This window comes from Podarcis vaucheri (genome assembly GCF_965113315.1).
Source record: "Podarcis vaucheri genome assembly, chromosome: 8".
Lineage (NCBI taxonomy): Eukaryota > Metazoa > Chordata > Lepidosauria > Squamata > Lacertidae > Podarcis > Podarcis vaucheri.
In genome coordinates this window covers 59866507-59890427 of record NC_138766.1, presented here as the reverse complement: position 1 = coordinate 59890427, position 23921 = coordinate 59866507, and the positions used below count along the sequence as shown (strand labels likewise).

The 23921-nt window shown below is 39.2% G+C and overlaps 1 protein-coding gene across 2 annotated transcripts in view; it reads left to right on the top strand.

Moving 5' to 3' along the window:
- Positions 1-23501, top strand: part of ARFGEF1 (ARF guanine nucleotide exchange factor 1) — a 69529-nt gene extending 46028 nt beyond the window's left edge. For both annotated transcript variants that reach the window (XM_082233723.1, XM_082233724.1), the window contains exons 18-39: positions 1129-1300; positions 2851-3002; positions 3786-3914; positions 6205-6363; positions 6664-6814; positions 7886-7976; positions 9045-9085; positions 9172-9341; positions 9659-9810; positions 9912-10084; positions 10447-10607; positions 11781-11911; positions 13311-13440; positions 14168-14303; positions 14389-14527; positions 15683-15749; positions 16469-16598; positions 17886-18025; positions 18675-18843; positions 19712-19850; positions 20743-20860; positions 22159-23501. In XM_082233723.1, coding sequence (XP_082089849.1) covers positions 1129-1300; positions 2851-3002; positions 3786-3914; positions 6205-6363; positions 6664-6814; positions 7886-7976; positions 9045-9085; positions 9172-9341; positions 9659-9810; positions 9912-10084; positions 10447-10607; positions 11781-11911; positions 13311-13440; positions 14168-14303; positions 14389-14527; positions 15683-15749; positions 16469-16598; positions 17886-18025; positions 18675-18843; positions 19712-19850; positions 20743-20860; positions 22159-22323 — 3015 coding nt within the window. In that variant the 3' untranslated portion in view covers positions 22324-23501. The remainder of the gene's footprint in view (positions 1-1128; positions 1301-2850; positions 3003-3785; positions 3915-6204; positions 6364-6663; positions 6815-7885; positions 7977-9044; positions 9086-9171; positions 9342-9658; positions 9811-9911; positions 10085-10446; positions 10608-11780; positions 11912-13310; positions 13441-14167; positions 14304-14388; positions 14528-15682; positions 15750-16468; positions 16599-17885; positions 18026-18674; positions 18844-19711; positions 19851-20742; positions 20861-22158) is intronic.
- Positions 23502-23921: the final 420 nt, after the last annotated feature.

Genomic DNA, 23921 nt, shown 5'->3' with positions numbered 1-23921 from the left:
GGTTTATTAAACCAGCACCATTTTAAGCTGACTTTACTTCTGATTTAAATAAATCTTATTTTCCTCCTGCATCTTAAGTCTTGATTGCAACCCCTTGACCCTGGAACACCTTCCCAAGAGTTCCAGATGGCTCCCATGTTGATGATTTTTAGGCAGGTGGTAAAAACTTACTTATTTCTTCAGGCTTCTGGCCTGTTTTAAATTCTTGCCTGCTGATTAGATTTGTCTGGGTAGATTGTGGGGTTTGTGCATGCGTCTTTTTAAATGTTCTGTCCATTTTTTGTATTGCGTTACTATGTTGTAAGCCTTTTGAGGGCCGAAAGGCAAGGTACAAATAATTTTATAAAGTCGACTGTTTTCTGCCACAGTAGGGGCATTTCTGTATATGAATGTGTTACAGTACTTTAGATAAGGAAACCAACATAATGAAACATACTTTTGCTTAGATGTTACCAGCACTATTAATAGAACAGATACATTATTCAAAGGCACCCACAGACAAAAGCTTGGTGAATGCTAGTAGGCAGGCCGTTCGAGTGCACAGTGTGTTGAATATGAACCAAGCCTTTTTCTTCAGAACTGCCCTTGGAGAGATATGGAAGCTGCCATTATCATTCTGATTTTTATAGCCCACTTCTATGTCTGTATGAAGTTGATGAAGTTTAAGAGCCAGTGTGGTGCAGTGGTTAAAAGCGGTGGACTCGTAATCTGGTGAACCGGGTTCGCTTCCCCACTCCTCCACATGCAGCTGCTGGGTGACCTTGGGCCAGTCACACTTCTCGGAAGTCTCTCAGCCCCACTCGCCTCACAGAGTGTTTGTTGTGGGGGGAGGAAGGGAAAGGAGAATGTTAACCATTTTGAGACTCCTTCGGGTACTGATAAAGCGGGATATCAAATCCAAACTCTTCCTCTTCTTCTTAATCAACAGTAGCAGAGACTGGTGGGTGATGGAGGAGAGAGAGAGATACCTGAGTGTGTGGACTAGATGGGATCCTTCCCTGGGTATTTTTTCTTGAAGTTTCCTCTCTTGGTAGATTCTGTGACTATGTATTCATACATCCTGGTGTAATTCCTACTGATGTTGCTTTCGTGGCTAATACTAAACTGCTCCCCCCCCCTAATTTCTAGGTAAAGAATAAAATGACAAAAGAACAATACATTAAGATGAACAGAGGTATCAATGATAGCAAGGATCTCCCTGAAGAATATCTATCTGCCATATATAATGAAATAGCAGGGAAAAAGATCTCAATGAAGGAAACAAAAGAGTTGACGATACCAACAAAAACAAGTAAACAAAGTAAGCCCCCACAGCATACCAAGCTTCACAGAATAATTGTTGCTTCTCACTTCCTTGTTGATACTGACAACCAACCTAATAAAACTATCTTGTTATAATGTATCTTTCAAAAAAATAATAATCAGTGAGCAAGTACATGTACACATCTCGTTACTCTTCTGCATTCTCTGTCTTTATATAGAGATATAAAACTGTGTGTGCAAATAAATGGCAACAGCAAAATTGCACTAAATTGCAGTATAGGAGGGAAGTTAAAATAAATGCATTTTCATATTTCATATAAATGTAGCTTTCTGTTGAAACCAGCATATGTATTGTGTGTTTTTTATTACAACCATGAATTTGTTGGAACTGAACCTGTTCTTGTCTAAATTTCTAGTTGTACAGGCATGTTTCAAACGGTTGGCCTTTCTTCCTCTCCTGCAATTGATAACACTCATGAAATCTGTAATAGTTCTTGTTGCAACCATTAACTGTTCACATTTCAGCTCTGAATATCAACATATTATATATTGGTGTCAATATTTTCAAGGGAGTAGGCAGAGTTTTGTTAGGGTGTAGCAAATTATCCCCCTCCTTCAAAACCAGTCCTTTTCCAGTTTTATTTGTATTCTTAAGAAAATCTATGTGTGTGGCTAAATCGTGGATGATAAATCACTTACGATAATGAGTGGGGAACTTGGACCAATGCTTCCATCATCCCTGGCCATTGGCCATGCTTGTTGGGGCTTATGATGTGCAGTCCAGCAACATCTGGAGAGCCATGGGCTCCTTACACCTTCTTTAGATTATTTCACTGGGGTGACATCAAGTGATGCCTCTTTAATTGTGCCATAGTTTTCCTCTATGCCTTGAGCATATCGCCCCTTTCCCAATTTGAAAACTGAAAACATCTTGTTTAAAAGCTTAAAACATTCCATTGTGTCTTTGTCTTGTGAGAAACAAGTCAAACCTTATATGGTAAAATGGGCAAAGGTTTTACAATTGTATATGGTAGGTTTAGCAAAAAGTGTTAGATCTGTTAATAAGAAAGTGGAAATTGGTTTCATATATGGTAGATGTCTGAAGCCAAGAGAGTACTGAGCAAAGATAAGGAATAAAAGAGAGCTAATAACACAGAGATTTGGAAATTGATCCACTCTTTTTTTTGTTATGCAAGAGATTTGCCAGTGGGTTTCCAGTAAATAATTATGTATATGTGCATTGTATTAATGGTTAGATTTTGTATGCCTGTCAGCGAAGGACAGCAATTCCTACAGTGCGGGTAGAATATATGACTGCATGGTTATTTAAAAACTAACCAAGTAAGAATGTAGGAAGGAAGACAAACATAAAACAATTTTTATAGGATGGAAACTATTTATTTATTGAATGTTGGCAGAGCACGTCCATAGGCACAAAACATTTATTTCTTTGATTAAAAACGTATCAACATGATTGTTACAAGTTGTGCATATATTGCTGGCGTTATAAGTATGTTTTTCTTTATATATTTGTTTTGTCTTGGTTTAGATTTTGTATAGAATAAAATGTTTTTAAAATGCTTCCAGATGTAGCAAGTGAAAAGCAGAGGCGACTTCTTTATAATTTAGAAATGGAGCAGATGGCTAAAACAGCTAAAGCTCTGATGGAGGCAGTGAGCCATGTTCAAGCTCCTTTCACAAGCGCAACACACTTGGAACATGTAAGACCAATGTTCAAGGTAAGTCTTATAAATATTCCTCTTTTGTACTATGACTGCATGCTTCCTCTAAATAGGTGAATATTTTACATTTTAAAACACTATTGAAGGCAGTTCTTTGCTTTCTAAGAACACAAATTTCACTAGCACCAGTGTCAATTACTAGCTAGCTAAATGCATAATAAATAGCTTAACGAGCAATCTTATGCACAAGGAGCTGGTAGAGAGCAGGGCAGCACAAACGAGGGCAGCGTAAAGTCACAGCAGATCCTGGGCCTGTTCGGAAGCCCAAGGGGGGAGGAATTTACAGAGTGGCAACACAAAATACAGAGAGCTGGCACGCTTGGTGTCACCGTGGCAACCAAGGCCAACTGTTGACATACACAGCAGACAGTTCCCAAACTCCCTGTCCAGAATAGACGCACTGTGAAGCCATGCAGAGAGAGCCCATGGATAACAACGAGAATACCCCTGCTTTGGAGTGTAAACATGGAAGTAGGGGCAGGGCAATTTGGTGACTCTAGCAATATGGCAGCCATAAATGCAGTGTACCCTGGCCATGCCCATCATAGGCCATACCAGACACACAGTAACAGTGTGACCAGGTAAATAAACCCGTATGGAAAACACCAGCATCCCTAAGCTTTATTTATTATAGATTTAAAACTAAATAAATGAAAAGTCAACAGGTGAATCAAGTTTGTCTGCATTATAGCTTTATAATGCTGTTCACATTTATCTGGACTACATAGTAATTAAAGTGTGTGCTGCTGTTTGAACAATTTATTTGTTTTTTTATTCTAGTTGGCATGGACACCATTCTTGGCTGCATTCAGTGTAGGTTTGCAAGACTGTGATGACACAGAAGTTGCCTCTCTTTGCCTAGAAGGCATACGATGTGCAATTAGAATAGCATGCATTTTTAACATCCAGGTAATACTGAATTCTAAGGTTCACCAATACCAAGGTTCTAAGTATTGTAAATATTTGTGATTATATAGTAGCATTGTGCCATAAAATACATGGTGTGATTTTCAAACAGTATAATGTTATATCTTACTCTGGTTTTAGCTTATTGGTGATTTTTTTTGTGGAATGTTTTAATAACAGTTTGCACTTACAATTATATTGTTTTATTCTTTTTGTAAACAGCTTTGAGCATTTTTGACAATTAAGTAGTATATAATCGTTAAACAAGTAAAAGTCACTTTAAAAAATGGAAATAATTATAGATTTCAAATGTCAATGAGATTAATATATACATGAGATTGCAAAGTGGATATAAGGTTATCTTCGGGCACCTTGCCAGCACCTTGTACTGTTTCTAATTAATAGTTTACTAAGAGAGAAAAGACATTCTCATACACAATACAGTGGTACCTCGGGTTACATACACTTCAGGTTACATACGCTTCAGGTTACAGACTCCACCAACCCAGAAATATTACCTCAGGTTAAGAACTTTGCTTCAGGATGAGAACAGAAATCGTGCAGCGGCGGCGCAGCGGCAGCAGGAGGCCCCATTAGCTAAAGTGGTACCTCAGGTTAAGAACAGTTTCAGGTTAAGAACAGACCTCCAGAACGAATTAAGTTCTTAATCCGAGGTACCACTGTATAGGCAGAAAGTAGTGGTTTCCCTGAGTTTCATCATGAGTAATTCCAGTTCTTTTATTATTTTGGTATAGGAAAAGCTTCCTTAGTAAAATATGTTGCTGTATCTTTTAGTACACCAACTACTAGGAATTCCAAACCTGTTCACTTTGGGGGAGCAATCACTACTGATTAAGCTTCAGCATTACCTGCATTATGTTGATGTATCTGGAAAACTGCTGAGTGTAGATCTCAGATCTATTTCTTCTGTATTTTGTTGTGTTGAGTGAGTTCATACCATAGTAGGCAAGTGTTAGGATTCCTGATTATCTCATTGAGATCATAACCTTTTGGGTTTTAATTTTGTTCATGTATGGAACAATTGTTTATTTTTATTATATGGATAGATATAGATATACTGCCTGTTAAGAAAACGTCTCAATAAAACCCATTAAAATGCAATAATAAGATAAATCCAGAAGCACTGAATCAGTAAAAAAATTAACTAAAAACGTTATGACAAATGGCTGGCATCAGATTATAGCCGTCCAAAATGGTAGCTGTTTTCATATGATCTTTGAAGAACTTGAGGAAAGTAGGTGACTCTCATAATTCAGTTTGCACACTCCTCTAGGAATGATGCACCGACACATAAAGAGAAAAAAGCCTACTTCCTATATAAAATCTGGTTCACAACATTTGTAGTATTTGTGTTTGAGTACCGTAAGGAAGGGACGCGGGTGGCGCTGTGGGTTAAAGCCTCAGTGCCTAGGACTTGCCGATCGAAAGGTCGGCGGTTCAAATCCCCGCGGCGGGGTGCGCTCCCGTCGTTCGGTCCCAGCGCATGCCAACCTAGCAGTTCGAAAGCACCCCCGGGGTGCAAGTAGATAAATAGGGACCGCTTACCAGCGGGAAGGTAAACGGCGTTCCGTGTGCTGCGCTGGCTCGCCAGATGCAGCTTGTCACGCTGGCCACGTGACCCGGAAGTGTCTGCGGACAGTGCTGGCTCCCGGCCTATAGAGCGAGATGAGCGCACAACCCTAGAGTCTGGCAAGACTGGCCCATATGGGCAGGGGTGCCTTTACCTTTTTACCGTAAGGAAAGGGACGCGGGTGGCGCTGTGGGTTAAACCACAGAGCCTAGGACTTGCCAATCAGAAAGGAAGCGGTTCGAATCCCCGCGATGGGGTGAGCTCCCGTTGCTCAGTCCCTGCTCCTGCCAACCTAGCAGTTCAAAAGCACGTCAAAGTGCAAGTAAATAAACAGGTACCGCTCCGGCAGGAAGGTAAATGGCGTTTCTGTGCGCTGCTCTGCTTTGCCAGAAGCGGCTTAGTCATGCTGGCCACATGACCCAGAAGCTGTATGCTGGCTCCCTCGGCCAATAAAGCAAGATGAGCGCTGCAACCCCAGAGTCGGCCACGACTGGACCTAATGGTCAGGGGTCCCTTTACCTTTACCGTAAGGAAGCAGCCAGAGTCTCCTGTGTTTCCCCTCCCTCCATTACATTGGCTTCAATATTGACATCTTGCGTCTCTATTAATACAATACTATTCTGTAGTAACTGCTGTGATATCTAGCAGTAGATGAACTAGGTAAATCTTGATGAATTAAAACACTCATTTTTCTTCCTATAGCTTGAAAGGGATGCTTATGTCCAAGCACTAGCAAGATTTACTTTACTTACGGTGAATTCTGGTATTACTGAAATGAAACAGAAGAACATTGATACTATAAAAACACTCATTACAGTGGCTCATACTGATGGAAATTACTTGGGAACTTCTTGGCATGAGGTAGATTATATTTTTAATTGCTATATAATAACTGAATGTGTAGAATATATATTCTCTGTGTATATATTTGCATGATGCATAGATAACTTTTTCATATACTAAAACCATATTGTCAAATTTAATTGTATATTGATATTTCTAAGAGTGTTTGTGTCAGTGTGAGATACCTAAAAGGTTTCTGGAAATTTGCTTATGTGTATGGATGAAAATTGCAAGGGTTTACTAACATTTGATGTTAAAAATGATCTGTCTTTCAGTAGATTGATTATTTTATTTTTTGTATTCTTTTTTAAATTCAAGATTTTGAAATGCATCAGTCAGCTTGAATTGGCACAGTTAATAGGTACTGGAGTAAAGCCACGTTACATCTCTGGGACTTCGAGAGGACGAGAAGGTTCTTTTACAGGAACAAAGGATCAGGCACCTGATGAATTTGCAAGTCTAGGAATAGGCAAGTATTGTAAATACTAACTACTAGCTGGCAAAATTGCTTTAAGTACATTATGTCTGCCTTGTTGCTGGTTTAGATTTGTTGGTGACAAATTATTTTCCTGTAGAAAGAAGAGAACTATACAGATATTATATACTATTGCCTGGTGCCTTCATGACATTTCCTTAAGTGCCAGGTGAAAACGTTTCTCTTTTTTTAAAAGATACTTCTTTATTCATTTTATGTACAATCTTTAGAACAGAAAATTTCACATCCAAGACGAAACAGTATATAACAAAACCTTGAGTCTCATATTTTCGTTTGTACTGATTCTTCTCAGATTCCCTTATTTTACTATTCCTTAATTATTTATTTCTCTATATCCAGGCCTTCGGCTGATTAACATTCTGTGGGCTTTTAAATGTGTTTGTGGGATGGGGAGTTATTGGTTTGTTTTCATTTTATTATGTATTTTGTGTTCCCATTTTGTATTTTTATGTTGTGAACCACTCTGATTTGATGAAGTGAAATATACAATTTTAATTAAGAAGAAGAATGGATGGTATCCAAAGTTAGCCATACTTGGAGTAAACCCATTAAAATAACTGAAGGGGACTAACATAGGTGTATTATTTTCAACAGGACTTTGCACTAGTACATAGTTCTTCCATCATATTCCATGCTGTTCCAGAGGGCCCTGTGATTATCAGGCGTAGCCTTTTTAGAAATATAAGGAGTCCAGTGGATATTTGGGGGGGGGGGAGAGCAAAAATTAGACAACCAACCTTTCTTGCACAAGTGAAAGTTATTTCTACTAACATAAAGTCACCAATCTTTGTGTAAAAGAGCTGTATGTGTCATTGGGCCTTCGTTCATAACGTTGACAGACAACAGCTCCTAACAATAGCCAGACGACATTGCAGTGGGAAGTGGTGTGTGTCCTAACTCTAGCACACAGATTTCATCCATTTCTACCATTATCTTCAGTATTGCTAGCAAATATAATTATTTCAATGTTTGCAAAGTTACTTTTTTCCCCTTTCCTCCCTTCAACAATCCATCCCTTCTTTTAAAAATTGATATATCTGCTAGTTGGAGGAAATATGGACTGGAAGCAGATTGCAAGTATTCAAGAATCCATTGGAGAAACTAGCTCACAAAGTGTTGTTGTTGCTGTAGACAGGTATTGTATTGTATTTGCCTTTTGCTTGATATTGTGGTGTTTGTATAGTAGCATAAATATTTTGGCTGCATTGGAAATAGTCATATTACTTGTTAGTGTTTTTTGGGGTTTTTTAAATGATACTACCTCTAGTAATGCTCTAGTAATGTTTGTTGATCCAAAGAACTAAATGATACAACTGAGTTAGTGAGGGCAAAATGGAGAGGGTTGGTAAGGTTGCGGGGGCAGAAAAGAAGCATGGGAGGACTGCAGATGGCTTTGCAATCCACTTTGCCCTTATTTGTACCTCTGGCATGAGAGGGGAAGCAAGGGGATGACTGCAAAACTTTGAGAGGATCAGCACGAGGCAGGCATTGTAAGCCTTCCTGCATTTTCAACCTCTGACTTGGGGATTTTGACAGGTGGGTTAACCACCTGTCAAAGCTGAGGTGGGGAGGCAACAAGGTCCCCCCCCCCTTGGTCTAAGGCAGGGGTCAGCAACCCGTGGCTCCGGAGCCGCATGTGGCTCTTTTACACCTTTGCCGCGGCTCCGGGGTGGATACTAGCGAGGGGAGGAGGCGCACTGTGTGCCCCGACACTCCCCACTGTTTTAAATGTCGCAATGGTTTTGCAGCTCCCAGTTTTTTCTTCTTCGGTTCAAGTGGCTCTTTTTGTCTTAAAGGTTGCAGACCCCTGGTCTAAGGGGAGCTTCGTGAGTTGTGTGTCTGGTAAATGGAGCTGTTGGCAAGTAATGCCAGCAGGGACACAGCTCCTTGTATATGTACAAGCAGTCACCATTTTGTGCAGGGGTTCCATTCCCAGCCCCTGCAGGCATCGGGGGAGTGTGCATAAGCATGCCACACACACCCCATTCTTCCCTTTCCCAGGTCCAAAAGACCCACACATCGGCAACATCAGTTGGATAGGCCTAAAATGGCTGTCCCCTGTGTATAAATATAAACACAAACACATATATTTATATGTCAGATATTCAGTGGTAGGGTTTGTTGACCTTTAATCTTTGTATATATTGAGGAAATCTTCCGTGAAAAATTCTTACACAGTTCTGTTAAATTGTGTCTTTGACAGAATATTTACAGGATCTACAAGGCTAGATGGAAATGCTATTGGTAAGTTTTGGATACTGCTTACCATACTAGTGTATTAACATTTGTTAAAAAATACATATTAAGTGGATTCTCTGTGGATTTAACAGTGGATTTTGTTCGATGGCTTTGTGCTGTGTCTATGGATGAACTGCTGTCTGCCACTCATCCTCGGATGTTTAGCCTGCAGAAGATAGTGGAGATTTCTTACTATAACATGGGGAGAATAAGGCTTCAGTGGTCTAGAATCTGGGAAGTTATTGGAGATCATTTCAATAAGGTATGCCTCATATTTACTAGCTCTTCCATAAAGCCAAGTGAACCTTTTAATCTATATAATAAAAATGCCCCATCAGCATTTTGAGTGCTGAAGATACCACCAGTTAATTACGACTTACTGAAAGTTAGACTTCGAGAAAAGTTTTAGAAAATAATTATGCTAATAAATAGTTCTACTTAGAGGAAGCGGTGCATTTTTAATGTTTTTGTATAATTTCCTGCTGGTTTTGCCATACAGTTATTTACAGATTTAAATAATTATGTATATTTTTTACTTTTTACATTGCGTATCATGAGTTTCTAACTTGGCTTTGCTAGGTTGGCTGTAATCCCAATGAAGATGTAGCTATTTTCGCAGTCGATTCCTTAAGGCAGTTATCAATGAAGTTCTTAGAAAAAGGGGAACTTGCTAATTTCCGATTCCAGAAGGACTTCTTAAGACCATTTGAACATATCATGAAAAAAAACAGGTAAGAAATGATGTGTAATGGGTGAGCTACCTGAAATCATTCTCTAGTGTACAAAACTAAAGCTTAGAGTAAATTGTTTGTAAATTTTGTGTCTGTTGTAGATCTCCAACCATTCGTGACATGGTTGTTCGCTGCATAGCCCAGATGGTAAACTCCCAAGCAGCAAACATCCGCTCAGGATGGAAGAATATTTTCTCAGTTTTTCATCTGGCGGCATCTGATCAGGATGAAAGTATAGTTGAACTTGCCTTTCAAACTACAGGTCACATTGTCAGTGAGTACCCATGTATAATTTACAGCCTTTTGCCAGGAGGTATAATATATTCTGTTCTTATTGTGTTGCTTTTTAGCTTCAGAATTTAATTGCGTGGTAAAACTTAAATAATAATACTTAATAAAAATCATTCTGCTTTAGAAGGTAAGGAACTTGTAGCCCATCGGTAGATGCCATTGGCCTACAACTCCCACCATCCCCAGCTGGCTGGGGGTTTTAGGAGTTGAAGTCGCAACATTATCTGGTTCACCCCCACTGATTTTATCAAGATAACATCTGTATCTTAAAAACCTTAGACGTTGTATACTGTGGTTTAATTGGCAGATATTCTAACTGTTCATCTGTACTTTCTTTCCTTCCAGCAATTGTGTTTGAGAAACACTTCCCAGCAACTATAGATTCTTTCCAGGATGCAGTTAAATGCTTGTCCGAATTTGCATGCAATGCAGCTTTTCCAGATACAAGTATGGAAGCAATTCGCCTTATTCGTCATTGTGCAAAATATGTATCAGAAAGGCCACAGGTATAATTTATAGGTGGTAGTAGTATTTATGTACAGCTTCATCTGCTAAGTCTTGACCATAAATGTTCTGGTATAAAATAGAGGAGAGAATTTCATGGGATGACGTTTGTTTCTGAATGTGATCCAGTTTCAGCCAAGCCCAGCGCATCCCCCCCCCCCCCCCGGAGACCATGGCATCTGGGGGATCTGGTCAGAAAAAAATCTCTCTCTAAAGATATTAATTCCAAGATATGTGTGATATATATTTTATAATCTCAAAATAGTATTTAATGAATTTACAGTATGTATTCCAGATTATTTAAAAATTATTTAGGAATTGCTTTAAAATTAATTTTAGGTGCTGTTCACCAATGTGAATTTAGGAAGCAGAATGAATAACAACAACAATAACCATAATTTTATTCCTTCCAGTAGCACCTTAGAGACCAACTAAGTTAGTTATTGGTATGAGCTTTCGTGTGCATGCACAGTTCTTCAGATACACTGAAACAGAAGTCGCCAGACCCTTATTATTTATACCCTGCCCATCTGGCTGGCTAAGCAAATACTGTGTCTTCTTCTTTGTATTATAAATCCAAAGGAAGTTTTTATAAATAATTTTTATAAATTATTTATTAAAAGCATATTTTTTTTATCCATCTGTCAGCAGGATGGAGAAGGAAACCATTTTTGGCAACTCCCCTCCCCGAATTCAGAGCAGATTGCGGGAAAGGGGGGATCAATTGGAAATTGCTTCGTTCCTCTGTAAACACCTTACATGTCAGCTGAGCTACTCCATTGGATGTCAAGCTGTGGGTGTAATAAATTATTGCATTTGTTAACATCCTTTTGGAAATTCTGATGAAAGCAATAGTTGGATCCAAGGTGGTCTTCAACTAAGTCTTATTCAAAGTAGGCCCATTGAAATTACTGAGCATTATAAAGGCAGGTCCATTAATTTCTAGAGGTGTCCTCTAAGTAAAACTTAGTTGTATACTGCCCACACAACTGCTGCTGTTTATAGAAACCTCTCTGAATCAGGGCCTGATATGTGATAGTTAAAGTAGCTTTACCTAGGAAACAAATTATAATTTATTTAGCATCAACTGGCACGATGATTTTCTGGGTATAGAACATAGAAATTGCATTTAATACTGTGTTTCTGCTGTAATAAACTTGTGTTTGCTCCCAAAGGCTTTCAAAGAATATACCAGTGACGATATGAATGTAGCTCCAGAAGACAGAGTCTGGGTGAGAGGATGGTTTCCAATTCTCTTTGAGCTTTCCTGTATCATCAATAGATGCAAATTAGATGTAAGAACCAGGTAACAAGCCATATTTGTAATTCAAACTTTTAAAACATTTTGTTTCACTTGCAAGTCTTCAAGCAAGAAATGGGTGGGAAATAACATTATTGCCATATAAGCAATCTGACTATTAGCAGGAGACAGCATCTTGGAAGGAACTGAAAAGCTGAGAATACAGGTCCTCATAACTGTTATGCAATTATATCCCTTTGTTTGCTATGGGGACTTATTTTCGCTTAGCAAATTGGTGAAAATCCATTGTAAATATGTAAATAGTTTGTTGTTGTTTAGTCGTTTAGTCGTGTCCGACTAAATAGAGACAGATATTTAGTGTAGCAGATATAGGTTCTCTCTGTAAGGGAGTAGATTTCTAAATGTAAATCTCTAAATTTACTTAATAACCATTCAACAGCACATTAAAATTTTAAACTTATTTACACAGAGAAAATGGAGTTATTTATATAGGAGGCTCTTAAAAAAAAAAGTATTGAAACAGCACATAGCCCCCAAACATCTTTCTTCACTGCAACAGAACCTTTAAGATCAGAATCTGAAAGCATGCATTTCAATCTCCAATCTGCACATAAAAGTTAGAAAGCAAAATAAAAGACTGTGGTCCTTTGCTGTATCTGGTATTGAATTGTGGAAGGCAAGTGGTTCTATAGACAGATTATCTCCTCTTATGTTCTTAAATGTGTGAATACAGCATTAAAACTGGGTTGTTGTTGTTTTGGAGATTAACGTTCCTCTGTGTCCAGTAAAATACATTCTGTTCAGTGCGTGTATATTATTGCTTCACCCACCTTCGCAGTTCTTCACCTACCCATCGGCTTGGAAAAATAAAGGAAATGGTGTTTAGAATTGAATTTCTAATGCAGCGAAGAACAATGCTGCATAGTCTTACCACATTTCATTGCAGAGGCTTCTGTTCTCGTGTGAAATCTTAGTTAAAATAGAAACTTTTGGAAGTTCTTTGCTTTGCAAAGGGGGATGGGAATAAAATCTGAATCTTCACCTCAGCTTTTTTAAAAAAATATCACTGACGTTTGGCAGAACTGAATCCTATTGTAAACTGCATTTTTGTAACGATTCATAATTCCCTGTGAACTTTAGAAGATAACTGCGTAGGTAGGAGTTTGTGTCCTCGCTTCACATAAATGCCTTTTTTATTTTTGTCCTTCCTTTCTTTCATGATGGAAACTTAAGATGGCATATATGTAGGATTCTCTGTGCAGGCACTATAAGGTTACTGCATCATATGCCTTCAGACCTTGCCCTATTGGGTACACTGTGCCTGTTCTTACTAGTTTCAAGATCCTCCTTCAAGTTTAAAAATAGATTTTAAAAGTCATTCTAGGAGCTGAGATGTTCTGTTTTGCTCAGGTTTCCCATATTTGCCATTTGCTTTTTATTCCAGAGGCTTAACGGTTATGTTTGAAATAATGAAAACATATGGCCATACTTATGAAAAACACTGGTGGCAGGATTTGTTTCGGATTGTTTTCCGGATATTTGACAACATGAAATTGCCAGAACAACAAACTGAAGTAGGTATAGTTTATGTCTTACGACTAGAGTTCTATTTATTTTTCTATTGCTGTCATAAGCTCTTTTGCTCAAACCTTTCTTCAGATAAGATGTTGCCCAGCTGGCTATATTGTAGAATTGTCATTGTGTTCCCCTGCCTCTGTGCTTCATCCCCATCTACAGATCTGTATATGGCGTCCCTTGATGGCAAACTTTAATGTTTAAGCACATGGGAGTTTATATCTGCATGGTGAATAGCAGTATAACACCTCAGTTAAATCTCTTTCCATAATGCCATTCTGAATCAGAGGGGTAAAGAGATCCCATCTCACTTTATTAAGCCCAGGACTGGATTGTTGTAAATAGTTGTTTTCCTTATTTAGACAAAACGTCTGCTTTTTAATCTTCTTGTGGTTGTGAAAAGCACTTTACTAACGAGATACTGGCGTTAGAAAGGCCTTTTCCTTAAAACTGGATTTTATCTTACTACGGCTGTTTTTAACAAATATCCAATCCAGTGCCATTTTTCTAGAAAAAGAGGTGCCCAGAACTCACCATGAATGCCTCCCTCCTTCTCTTAGAATGACAATGGCACCCACCTGAGAGGTGCCGGAACTGAGTTCCACCGTGTTGCAGCTGAAAAAAATCCTTGATCCAATCTCACTTGAGGGATTTGTCCCTACTTTGTTTTTCAACTTCATTCTAACTAATTCCTTCATTGCTAAGTTCCCTCTTCCTTTTTCCTAGAAAGCTGAGTGGATGACAACAACTTGCAACCATGCACTTTATGCAATATGTGATGTATTCACCCAGTATTTGGAAGTACTTAGTGATGTCCTTTTGGATGATATTTTTGCCCAGCTGTACTGGTGTGTTCAGCAAGGTAGGTGCAGGGAAGCTATTGTACACAATGAAACAATTTACTCTGTATAGCATGAACAAACCAATGCCTTTGTTTTGTGTTTCAGACAATGAACAACTAGCACGGTCTGGTACAAACTGCCTAGAAAATGTTGTCATTTTAAATGGTGAGAAGTTTACCCTTGAAATCTGGGATAAGACTTGCAACTGTATGCTGGATATCTTCAAAACTACGATTCCCCATGCGTAAGAGATTTCCCCCTTTCATTTAATTGGCATGAGAACAATGCATACTTTTATATACTTGTTTTATTGTCTATGCTTGGCTTTTATGGCATACAAACATAGGAGATGTGTCATACCAAGTCAAAGCACTAGTACAGAGTTTTCCAAACTGTGTTTCACATGAACACTCCCCACGCTTCTCCAGGGGCTGGAAAAGGGTTGGTTTAACCTCTGGTTTGCTAGTAAAACTGAATTACTGCGCCGCAAAATGATGCTCTGTACTAGTACGTCTAGCTCAGTTTTGCTGACACTGACTAGCAGTGACCCTCCGGGCTTTCAGACAGGGCGTCTCTCCCAGCCCTACCAGGGATTGAACATGGGATCTTCTGCATTCAGTGCATGTGCTCTGCCACTGAAATACAGCCCTTTTTGTTTCTGTATAGCTCCTCTTATTTGTGAATCTGCCCAAAGGGGACCTGCATATGCACAGGCCAAATCTGGATGAGTAACATGGGAAGCTGCCTTATTCAAAGCCAGACCATTGGTTCCTCTAGTTCAGCCATGGTAGATCGCAGGGTGTTTCTGGTAGATCCTGGCAGATCTTTGCCCCCCCCTCCAGAAAAGGGGGGGGACCAGTGTGGCTTCCTAAAAAAAGCTCAACAACTTTGGACCATCCAATGACAATGGTTAGATCACTGCCAGTTTTTTTATACTGTGAGTAGATCACAGTCTGTTGGGAGTTGGTCGTCCCTGCATCTAGTTCAATATTGTCAACGCTGACTGGCAGTAGCTTTCCAGGGTTCCAGGCAGCGTTCCTTCCCAGCCTTACTTGGAAATGCCAAACAATACAGTCATCACAGATTTCACCTTGTGTCTAGAAGAAGGCTATCACATCAGTGCCTGTTTGCCTTCTTTAATTTGTGAACAGTCTTGTCTTGACTGAACGCCCATCTATGGGGAAAGAGCTATCTCAGGCTGAGCTCAAATAGATTTCCTATGAATAGAATTTCATTCTATATTTATTTGTATAAGTAGCCTTGGAACATTTTATGTGTAACTTTTATCTCCTTTCCTGCTCATAATGCTATGCAAAATAGGTTTATCACTGTTCTTGTCTTCAAAATTTAAGATGTTACCGGTACTTCTGTGACCGAACTTGTGTTTTATTTTTTCAAGGCTTTTAACTTGGCGGCCATCAGGGGGAGATATTGTTCCTCCGTCTCCTGGAAGAGAGAAACAATTGGTATGTTTTCCATGTGAAAACGGCAAGGGAAATGCTTTCATACATATGTGTAAAATGTACCTTTTGTAGAACAAGAGAGGTTTTCTTTGACCATTTTTTTGTTGTAAGTTGAAGTCTGCAGGTTCCATGTATTTGCATTTGTGAACTGTAGATGACAGCTAACTTCTGAATAAATACCCATAGAATTGGTCTGTTACACTAATTTTCTCATAAATGTTGACTGGATTCGGACACAGTGTCAAACCATTTTTTTGGTATTACATGAACTAGCCTGGAGCTCAGCACTCCCCTTCCTCCTTTGCACTCTCTCGCCTTCGTAACAAACATTTGCCTTTGCTTCTGAATCCATGGCTTGCCCAGTTTGGATAAAAGGAAATGCAGGAGGAGGCAAAGAGAACAGAATACTGAACCTGACACCAAGTCTGTGCTGCTGTTGAGTCTTGTTATTGTGTGGTCCTTAAATATTCTAAGATGAAAGAAGAGTTCAGTTTATTAATCCCTAGAGCAGTTGAAATAATATTCATTTTTTAAAGTTCTGACAGCTGTGTTTATAGCAAAGCTTAGAATATGAACTGTACCCATGTCCTTCTAGGAGACATAATGACTGTCAAGTGGTGACTAAAATGTAGGTTCGCAAAAATATGCTCCCAAGTAGGTTTTCCTCAACACTGAACTTCGTTTTGCTGAGGGTGCTTTTTGCTGTTTCTTTCCATTTTCAGGATACACTATCTCAGAAATCTGTAGATATCCATGACTCTGTGCAACCAAGATCCTCAGATAGAAGACAGTTTCAGCCCATTGTAGGGCTACCAGCAAGTGAGGAGGCCAGCAAAAACAAGCCTCCTGCAAGTGAGTGGTTCCGTTTAAGGAGTTGTTTCCCAAAGGCTGGGCTGCAAAGGCCCTAGTTCAGCCTTTCTCAACCTGTGGGTCCCCAGATGTTGTTGAACTGCAACTGTCATCATCCCTAGCTAGCAAGGCCAGAGCTCAGGGATGATGGGAGCAGTATTCCAGCGACATCTGGGGACCCACAGGTTGAGAAAGGCTGCTTGATAAAAGCACTTCTGTTTATCCAGTGGGACCTCCCTATTCCCCACCTCCTTTCCCTGCTGCTCCATATATTGGGCTCTAGACTACTTCCAAAATTCCTTGAAGATTTGGGAATGACTTTTCAAGTGCTGCTTTTAAAAAGAGGAAGGTATGCCCAAAGCCTGCGCAGAAGTTTCCTTTATGATTTGTTGGCTCTGGGCTGTGCTTGTATAAAATGAGAGTGCTGATGCGTCCAGGACTGCTGCAGAATATATTTCATTCAGGTTGCCTATAAAACAGTTTTGCATTTTAAAATGATTGTACTACTTTACCTTGGACTGGATATATTAAGAAGATACAGATGCTTTTCAAAATGTCATTTATAGCCTGAAAATTTAAGCTTAGCTTTTTAGCAGCCTTTGTTTGCACTGATAAAGAAGAGGTAGCACAGGATACTTTATTTTATTATTTAAATTATTTATAACCACCTCTTCATTGTTCGGCCGAGCGATCTCGGCCCTGAATGGGAAGCCTGGACTTTGAAAGTCATCTAATCTTCCTTGCTGTATTATACTGTATTGTTTTAATTAGTGTTTTTATAGTTGTTTTGATTTTGTGTGGAGTGCCCTACCTGGGTGGATGGAGCAGCCAAGTAATTTCGTTGTCCCCGAGAGGGGGCAATGACAATAAAGATATTAATTATTATTATTATTATTATTATTATTATTATTATTATTATTATTTATTCACGTGATCCCAGAGCGAGGAATAACATTAAAATACAACAAAACAATAATCAGTTGAAATACAACTTAATATAAAATTAGACAACATATTATCAACATAACATAACAGCATCTGCCATGCAAGGGGTGCCATTTTAGCCAAATGCTTAGTTGGTTTTTTTTACCTGTTGTTGAAACTCCATTAGTGTTAGAGCTGAACACACCTGAAAGGGAAGTGTGTTCCAGAGTTGGGTACCACTATTGAGAACCACTAAATCATACAATAATATGTCTTGGCAACTGTACTGCTGTGCAGTGTAAGTATCTTGGGAGTACTTAAAAATTTGCTTAAATTGATCTTATTGTTTTGTGCTTTGTTTTAAAGAATTTCCTGACCAGAAACTGTTTGGTGCTCTGTTGATCAAATGTGTCGTTCAACTGGAACTCATTCAAACAATCGACAACATCGTCTTCTTCCCAGCAACCAGCAAAAAGGAAGATGCAGAGAATCTTGCTGCAGCACAGGTAAGTACAGTTTGCCAGTTCCAGCCTTTGGAGATGTGCATTTATTCTCCATTTTTTGGTTCAGTGGTCTGTTTTGTAACATCCGCTTTCTGCTGGAAAATTCCTGAATTTCCATGGAAGAAAATTCTCTTATCGAGAGCGTAGCCAAGTTTATATAGAACCTGGGAAAGAACTGCCAGTGACCTTTATGCTTTATTTCTCCTGCTTCTGGTGTAACTTTTGAAGTGCCTCTAATTCAGACTAACAGTACACAAAGAAACCTCTTTTTCTAGGTATAATATGCCACAAGTCTAATGGGAATGTCCTCGTTTGCCGTTTGACTCTCCTCTGTGCCCTGGGAGCCAGTGATGTAGATTTGTAGGAAGCTCACACACAGTCTTTCCCACCCATTCATATACATCCCCAGCCTCAAGGGATTACAGCTCAAAAAAGCAGCTCCCAAGTGGCATACTATAGAGATTTAACAATGTGTGAGTAGACATCAAGTAAAAGCAAAGTTCAGATCAATCTGCTTCTGAGGAAAAGAAACTAGAGTAATGCAATCGTGAATAGTTTTCACCATTTAGTTGCTGCAGGTATTGAGAAGTTTCATGATCATATTAAAACTATTTAGCAATATGAATGCCAATTCCATTTTTCTTTTCTTTAGAGAGATGCAGTAGACTTTAATGTTCACGTGGATACACAAGATCAAGGAATGTATCGCTTTTTAACATCCCAGCAGCTTTTCAAGTTGCTGGACTGTTTGCTGGAATCTCACAAATTTGCTAAAGCTTTCAATTCAAACAATGAGCAAAGAACTGCACTGTGGAAAGCAGGTAAAACTTAAGGAGTTTTAAGGACTTTCAAAAGAATATTATATTACTTTATAGGGATACGGGTGGCGCTGTGGTCTAAACCACTTAGCCTCTTCGGCTTGCTGTTCGGAAGGTCAGTGGTTCAAATCCTTGCAACGGGGTGAGCTCCCGTTGCTCTGTCCCAGCTCCTGCCAACCTAGCAGTCTGAAAGCACGCCAGTGCAAGTAGATAAATAGGTAGCGCTGCAGTGGGAAGGTAAATGGTGTTTCCGTGCGCTCTGGCTTCTGTCACGGTGTCCTGTTGCACCAGAAGCGGTTTAGTCATGCTGGTCACATGACCCAGAAAGCTGTCTGTGAACAAATGTCAGCTCCCTCGGCCTGAAAGCGAGATGCGTGCCACAACCCCATAGACCCCTTTGACTGGACTTAACTGTCCAGGGGTCCTTTACCTATATTACTATATTCTGATATGTGCAATAAAGAGTGACAAAGAGAAGCATGTTTAAATATAAATCCGTTTGCATTTTTGAAGCTTCCTGATCCAAGTAGATGGATGCCATAAGCATTATGTGAACTAGCTTGTGCATCCCCATTCTTTTCCCTGCCCATCTACACACATTGGGCAGTATTCTACTAACATGTCCCACCAGAGCAACAATTTCCACTTGTCAATGGAATGTTCTCCCCCTCTCCTCCCCCTGTGCACATCATCCCATGACTCTCCCTAAATCTGCTCCTCTAGAACAGACTAAAGGGGCAAAGGGGAGAGAGAGAGAACACTCTGTTTCACAAGCACATTACCTTGGAACTAAGTTGGATCCCACCCGTTACTCCAAAGTAGGCTTTCCGATAAAGGTGGTGAAATCTAAATAGTGATAATGTTTTGACAGGTTTCAAAGGAAAATCTAAGCCCAATCTGTTGAAACAAGAGACAAGTAGCCTTGCCTGTGGGTTACGCATTCTGTTCCGTATGTATATGGATGAAAGTCGCAAAGACGCATGGGAGGAAGTGCAGCGGAGACTACTAAAGTAAGGACCCATTCACAGACTTTCAAAACATGAAAGGGTACCGTTCAATTCTGTAGTATGCAAATGTGTTGAATATTTACTTGAAATGAAAATGTGCAGTGTGCAAAAATAATCCTGGCTCACATGATCCCCCACCCCCGGGTCCTGTCCATTCAGTTCCTTTCCATAGGGAGATCATGACTGTTTTAGTTGCGTCAAAACATATAAGTCATTCTGCATAATTAGCGGAGGTGTAGTCACGTTACTTGTTGCAGCAGAAACAACAACCATTTCATGCATCTGATAAAGTGGGCTGTGTTCTATGAAAGCTTATACCATCATCAGCTTATTAGTCTTTAAGGTGCCACAAGACTCTGCATGTGTTCTGCGTAATCACTCTATAATAGTAAGATCTGCATTACAAGCACATGTGCCTACAAGTGCACCTTGCATTTATGATTCTGTCATTTCAACATGATGCCATTCTTGTATAAACCATACAGTTTATCTGTGAGAATGAATTTCCTGTTCTCATTCAGCTGGTTTGTTTGGCAGTTCTGTAAACATTGATCTCTCCCACTACTCAGCCTTATCTGCACATTTTTCCTTTTCTTTGATCAGTGTCACTGCCCATTTTGAGATAGGACTACACCCAGTTTATGTGATCAGTGAATCATTTATTTATAGCTATTCCATAGAAGCCTGTAGAAGTTACATGTTTTATTTACTATTATTGATTTTAATTCTCTTTTGAATATTTATAAATACATGTTCAACTGTTTTTGTTGATAATGTTTTATTTTATATTTTGGCGAAGCGCTTAAAGGTTTTCTTACTTTTCTGACAACTGTAGACAAAACTCCTACTGTAGCTAATTGTTCTCACACCTGGAATTGTCTGTTGTGCTTTGCAGTGTCTGCAGTGAAGCTCTCAGTTACTTCCTTACTTTAACATCAGAAAGTCATCGGGAAGCTTGGACTAGCCTGTTACTTTTATTCTTAACAAAGGTCCTAAAAATAAGTGATGATCGGGTAAGTAATAATCTCAGATAGGTAAGGCATGCTGAATATTGATCCCAGGCCTCAATGGGATACTTTTGAAGACTGCAGAGTTTGAAAATGGAAGGGGGACTCTCCCCAGCCTGATTACTGATTAATCAATTTATCCTGGATTTAGTGTATGTTGGGTCCCTGCATCAAGTAGTTTCTGGCAGGCTTGGACTCTGGGCTTCAGTGTGCCCTTGATGCTGCCTTTCCAACATAAATTGGTTCCTTCCTGCTGCCTCATGGATGATAATTTTGCTGGAGGCCATGGTTATAGCAGAGAGGGACCCATCTACTGTCCCGAATCCCTTAGCTTACAGAGATACCACCACATATGCACAGTTCATTCAAGATACTAATGGAAAACATCTAAGCACCCCAGATTATTCAGGAACCCCAGATTCAAGAGACTCCGTGATAAATGTCCTACCCAATATGCTGTGTGCACCATATATAAAACGTAGAGTCCAAGACCTATATGTATTCTGAGGCCTTTGGGACATTCTAATCAGGGCCACTCCACTGAAAAAAACCCAAACTAATGTTGTGGGAGAGAGGGAAATGAATAATGATTAATGGAGATACGTCATGGTTGAGCCACACTCTGCCCTTTTCCTGGCTGTTTTTGGAGCAGACTCTGAACCAAATCTGATAAATGAATGTTGCACTCCACTGCTGGAATCCCAGTTTTTGTCAACAACTCCAGTGAAAAATAGTAAAGCAATTATCAGCCATAGAAAAGCACATAGCATCTCTTGCTGTTTTGTCAATGATCTGGCTCTATCTGCTCCAACAAAAAAGAAAAGGCAAGGTCATGGTGGGGATCATGTGTCCTTATGTGCATAGGATGGTGTACATTTTTTTTTAATTTGAAGGGTGTTAACTTCTCCCAGTACTCTAGAATTATTGTATTTGTCTTAGGATGGTTTCGTCTCTTCACCTTTCATCGCATTTTGAGAATCATTGTAAAGAAAGTTGTTGTTTTTAAAAAAAATCTTGAGGAAAGGAAACCAAAATGTTCCTCTGTGAAAGATTTATAGAATTGTTTTGGATTTTTTCATGTGTTTTTTTTTTCTTGAGCTAGGATAAGCCACTTAAATCAAAAGTAGCTAGAAACACCTCATTTCAGTTCTGCTGTTGCCTCCTCCTTTACTTTGGAAAGCCACTGCAGATTCTTTGTATTTCACTAATTCTTGCCATAATTATTGATGTAGCGTCTCTATGTAGTTGGGTTGTCAACTCATTTCCCCAAAACTAACAGGATTCCCTTTCCCCCCATTCAACAGTTCAGAGCTCATGCCTCATTCTACTATCCTCTCTTGTGTGAAATAATGCAGTTTGATCTGATTCCTGAGCTGCGAGCTGTTTTGCGAAGGTTTTTTCTGCGGATAGGGGTAGTTTTTCAAATATCTCAGCCACCAGACCATGGAATGGGAACAGCCAAGCAGTAGAAGTGTGGCTAAGGAAACAAAGGACCAAGATCACTTGCACTGAATGTCCATAAAAAGGGGCTCTCTTGATATGGAAGTGTGCATCTACGGGTTCACAATACAGATTAAAACTGTAATTTAGGCTTGCAACACTCTAATTCTCCAGTGGGTTCTCTCTCCCCCTCTCCCTCCACTGGCTTGTGTTGACCATAGAGCCAGTTTTACCACGGTCTTGTTGTCAGCCTGGACTGTGATAGCCTCTTAACTTTCCTAGACAGAGATATATATCAAAAGATGTTTTTGATGGGTGTGAATTTAAGATGTACCCAAAGAACTAACACATTCAAGAAGTTTGAACTTTGACAGAAGTACAACTCAGGAGGGCTGCATTTTGAAAAAGAAAAGTTTGTAGTAAAAGATATGAAAATATTGCTCATATAAGAGATCTAGCAACTATGTGGAATTCTTATTCTGGAGATTTTTTTTTTGCACACTCAGGCTATCTGAGATAAAGGTAATCATCCTTCTGTGGAAAAAAAATGTACAGAGATGCAGGTCTGTAATATAAAGTCCTAAACACTATATAGTTATTCCTGCATTCTTTTATTTCTTAGAGACCTGTACATTTGTTTACCAAATGCACTAGTAAGGGGTTGAGTTCTGATTTTTTCCATCTGTATCCCAAAAGCTAGCCTTGCTGCCTTTTGTCAAGAAAACAGATTGAAAATGTTACAACTGACTTTAACTGTTTGTAATATACCTGTGATAGGGCTTTTAAATATAATAAGCCATCGCAATGATCCTTCAGGACTGGAACTTGAATCACTGCAAACAAGTCTAGGTTTTGTCCGCTGTCACTTTTTTCCCTCTTTTTTTTTTGGGTTGTTTGATGTAGATTTCACTATGTACAGAATTTAATGTTGAATATATTCAAGTAACAAATCCGGCATGGTTTGAGGATGGTTTTAAATTTATTGGAAATGTATTCATACTGTGAATTGTGCTCTGATGGTTAAAGAAAAGATTGTCAAGCATTCTGTCTTACAGTGGATGTAGAAAAAATTTTCAGATGGAAAAAATGTATATGGTACAGCTCTGTAAAGTTTTCTATGTAAATTCTGTACAACTTTCTGTACAATATTGGTTCTCATCTGGCATATTCTAATCAGGTTATAGGTCAATAAAGTTTTTGAATTCTTTCACTGGTGCAATCAAAACAAATGCAATGTAAAAACTAATTGCTTCAGTGTTTCAACTTTAAAATCCTTAGCAGATTGGTCTAACTGCCTTTGGAAACGTTGCAAGCACAATAGTTGTGGGTATTTAATTGTATAGCTAATGATGTTTGTCAAATGGCCAGGGTATTGCTTCTACAAAAAGAAGAGAGGCATGTAAACTAATAGGACTAGTAGCCACTGACAGTCATCCACGGAGGATAAAGCTAATCGCCCTTTTAAAATCATGACCATCACCACGTTTCCAAATTTAAGTACTTCATTTTGTCTGTCCTGAATTTCTCATCCACTTAGCTGCACTGGATGACCCTGGGGCCTAGTCTTATGAGAGGGGGGGACTTTAAGGGATGTAGAAAAGGGGGGTACTAATAGCATATGTACTTA